General features: G+C 48.7%; 1 protein-coding gene across 1 annotated transcript in view; it reads right to left on the reverse strand.

The window, feature by feature from the left end:
- Positions 1-1,737, reverse strand: part of LOC109485145 — a 33,989-nt gene extending 32,252 nt beyond the window's left edge. Inside the window, exon 1 of the mRNA XM_019788577.1 lies at positions 1,450-1,737. Within this exon, the coding sequence (XP_019644136.1) occupies positions 1,450-1,737 (288 nt within the window). The remainder of the gene's footprint in view (positions 1-1,449) is intronic.
- Between the last annotated feature and the right edge of the window lie 1,968 nt (positions 1,738-3,705).

Genomic DNA, 3,705 nt, shown 5'->3' on the forward strand with positions numbered 1-3,705 from the left:
CAAGCCCATTTTTTCTGGATTTCGTCCAATGTTAGAGGAGAAAGTTGGATGTCGAGTGAGCCCATAGTTCCACAAGGAATTTAGGCGCTGACGATTTTAACCTAGCCCGGAGTCCAGTATATCGTGGTTTGGGAGGGCATTCTTGGGATCTGTGGAAGGCCAGACTTAACTCGTCACCCCGTAGGAGTTGTGCATCGTGGTGTGTCCGAAATTTCAAGAGCCCACCCAAACCACGGTAGACTCGACACCGGACTATGTTTCACCGTCGATGTTTCTGAATCACGACGTTGGACACAAACAAGAATAAGTTCTCCATAGAACTAAAGCTAAAACCAAGCGGGTCACACATTTTGAACCTTCCCCCGACCACCAGCCAACCAAGGTAGGCAGAAGTTCGGGATCAGTCTGACCACACCTACCTTAGGCCACACCGCCTTAATTTTATGGATGACATCCACGCGCGCATTGATTTTTGCCTGATCTAAAAAAAAAAGATCACGTCCTCCGACGTTCCCGCCTGGCTCTACGCCTTTGTAGGCCATGGTAAATGGCCTTACTTATCGCGCTGACCATGTTCACCTAGCCCGGGTACCATCCTGGTTAGTTTACGCCCGCTTCCTCGGTCACTACCGGTAGAGACTACTGTGTAAGCGGGCGTCAACTAACCAGGATGGTACCCAGGCTACTGATTACCATTCCAGAACGATTTTTCAGTACACACAGGGCTCTATATAGCCAGCACAATTTTATTTCTGTCACCTCCGGTCCATGATCGGTCTTGGGGGAAAATACTCACATTCTACCAGTGGTAAATTCGGGATTTCCAAGTCTGTAAAGATACAATTTTCCACATTTTTAGGGCAAATCATTGGCTTGAGAGTGTTTGTTGGTTGTCCTTTGTATGGTTCTAAGATTTTGTCTATCAAGGTTGACGGATTGTTTGAAAAAAATTCCATCACATGCCACAAAGTTCCTCAAAATGACTGAAAACCTAGTGCTGGCTAGAGCCCTGAGTACACAACCTCCTCCCAATCTTGTGGGGTCGTGTGGCGTAACGGCAGAGTACTCGACTCGGAACCAAGAGGTGCCGGGTTCAAGCTTAAAAGTCTTGCCATGCCACCGATCTTGTGCCCTTGGGAGAGGCACTTTACACTTAACTCAAGTGAAAATGAGTATTGCCCTGCTCTGTCTTGTCCTCTGCGTCTGCGACGGCATAAAATACGTTGAAATATCTTGACTGTGCCGTCACCATGTCTGAGCTTGTCACGAAATGTTAGAATAAAAAAACACTACTCCCAACCATCCTTCAGTCGCAGGCTGCCGACTCACTCTTGTCTGATTCCCAACCTTGTGTCGACTTAATCACGAATTGATATGGAAAAAATCAGCAACGTTAAAGACGGGTCCATTCCGTTTTTAATCAAAACGATCCACACCTCTATGACATACCTGAGAGATCAAATCTGACTCAACATGACTTTTACTGCTCTTCTGTGGTTCTGGTTGCGTACCGGTTGGGTCAAGGTCGGGGGTGGTTGGTACATCATCATCATCGTCCGGCTGCGGAGCAGTCGACCACAAGTCTTCCCCACGACCGTCGATCCGCCGCCAGGTTGGCAATGTCCTCTGGCCGCAGGTCACCCTCGGTGTCCCCCAACAGGTTCCGGATGTAGCCCAGGTAGTCGAGTCGCTGGCGCCCTGGGCGCCTTTTGCCGTGCGTCGGTACATACAGGGCATATGTCCGGCATGGTTCCACCACAGGCATTCTAAGTACATGCCCCAGGAATCGAAGTTGACGCTGCCTTACCATGATGATGAAGGGTCGAGTGTTGGTCAACTTGTAGATCCAGGCGTTGCTCACATGGTCTAGGCGCTTGATGTTAATCATGACCCTATAGCATGATGTGGTGAACGCGTTTAGCTTATTCTCCATTTCCCCCATTATGACCCAGGATTCACAGCCATATAACAGTATTGTCACGCAGGTGGTGTTGAAAAGCTTGAGTTTAGTGGATATGTAGATTGATGGACTTCTCCAGATCTTCTCCAACTTCCAAAAAGCAGTCCATGTTTGTACACGTTCTGTTATTATTATCCTCGGTTGGGAAGGAATTAGAAGGATTCGCCTAATGAACTGGAGTGAGTTGAGATTAGGTTGGCTGGCGGTTGAGAATAGGTCAACAGTGATTGCGGTGTGGTTATTACAGGCCGAATCTGACCACCGACCACTGCTGACCTACTCCCAACCACCAGCCAAGCTCCCGTCCACACCCGAATGTTTTGAAACATTCTGCTGGGGCAGCCGAACAGTAGAAGAGCACCAGCCAACCAAAGCCGCCCTTGAAGGAAGAAGAAGGTCTCCCGTGCTCTTATGCCATGCGGTGCCCATCTCCATTTCGTAGCCCTTGGGCGACACACAATTGTGCAAGGCACTACAGCAGGGGGCTAGTCCGCTGGTAGTGTGTGTTTGACCTTCCCACACTCTTTCTCATATGTGCTGAGTGCTAAGCAGAGAAAGAAGTGTGTACCATTTTTAAAGTCTTTGGTATGACCCGGCCGGGGTTTGAACTCACGACCTCCCGGTTACAAAGCGAGCACTCTACCAATTGAGCTATTGCACCGGTCATACAGCCGCCCTTGCTCAAGTCCTAATCCTATCCGGTCGGAGGGAGTACGGCAGTGGTCGGGAGGACAAATTCGGCTGTGTGTGTGGCATGCAGAGGCTTAACCAAAGAGACTTGGGCAACTTGGGTTTAACGTGGGGTCGTGTGGCGTTAGCGGCAGAGTGCGCGACTCGGAACCCAGAGGTCCCAAGTTCGAGTCCTGACATGCCACCGATCTTATGCCCTTGGGAAAGGCACTTTACACGGCTTTCCTCACTTAGCTCAGGTGTAAATGAGTGTTGTATTTGTCCCCTGTGTTGGTGGCGGCATTAATATAAGTTGCAAAAACTTGAGTGTGTCGTCACCTCGTCTGGTGATTACATGTTGGAAAAAAACATGGGTTTGCTACACATAGATTTAGACACCACCCCTACTGAATCCATTAATACTGACAGTACTGATACTACTCCAGTTCATTAGGCGAATCCCTTTTAATTCCTTCCCAATCGAGGGGACTAATAACAGATCGTGTGCCAAACCACCTCCGACCTTCACCCAACCGGTACGCAACCAAAACACAGAAGAGCATTATTAAGCAGTGTTGGTGTCGATGACCGAGAGACGAGCCCGTATTTTGCACACGGCACGACCGGCAGCCAGACAAGCATAGAACGGTAGAATCTCAGTCTATGCAGACAGTAAAATTCTGTTTTTGATCCGTTCATGCATGAAAAGGTCCCGGGGTCAACACGCTCTGCCTGAGGCCTGTCGGCAACTTTCTGGCTGGCTGACAGAGTTGTATTTGAAGCAGGGAAATGTTAGAATGGAACAATTTAAGACATATTGAACTTTCAATGGATATTTGATCACGTTTTAACAATACTTTTCGGTACCTGAACCTAAAAACAGAAAGATGGTAAATGATCGTAAATGTTTAGACTTTTCACCGCATCATGAACAGCGAACACAAGCTCTACTTCGCAGAACATCGCACACACATAGCTGGTCCGGAATGCGGCGTGAGGAGGGTTAGAAAAGACGGGGTCTGATCAAGCCGTGAGCCACCCACATACGTCAAAGTGACTCTTTCCAAAGTGGCCTT

This window comes from Branchiostoma belcheri, unplaced genomic scaffold (assembly GCF_001625305.1).
Source record: "Branchiostoma belcheri isolate BF01 breed outbred unplaced genomic scaffold, Haploidv18h27 scaffold73, whole genome shotgun sequence".
NCBI lineage: Eukaryota > Metazoa > Chordata > Leptocardii > Amphioxiformes > Branchiostomatidae > Branchiostoma > Branchiostoma belcheri.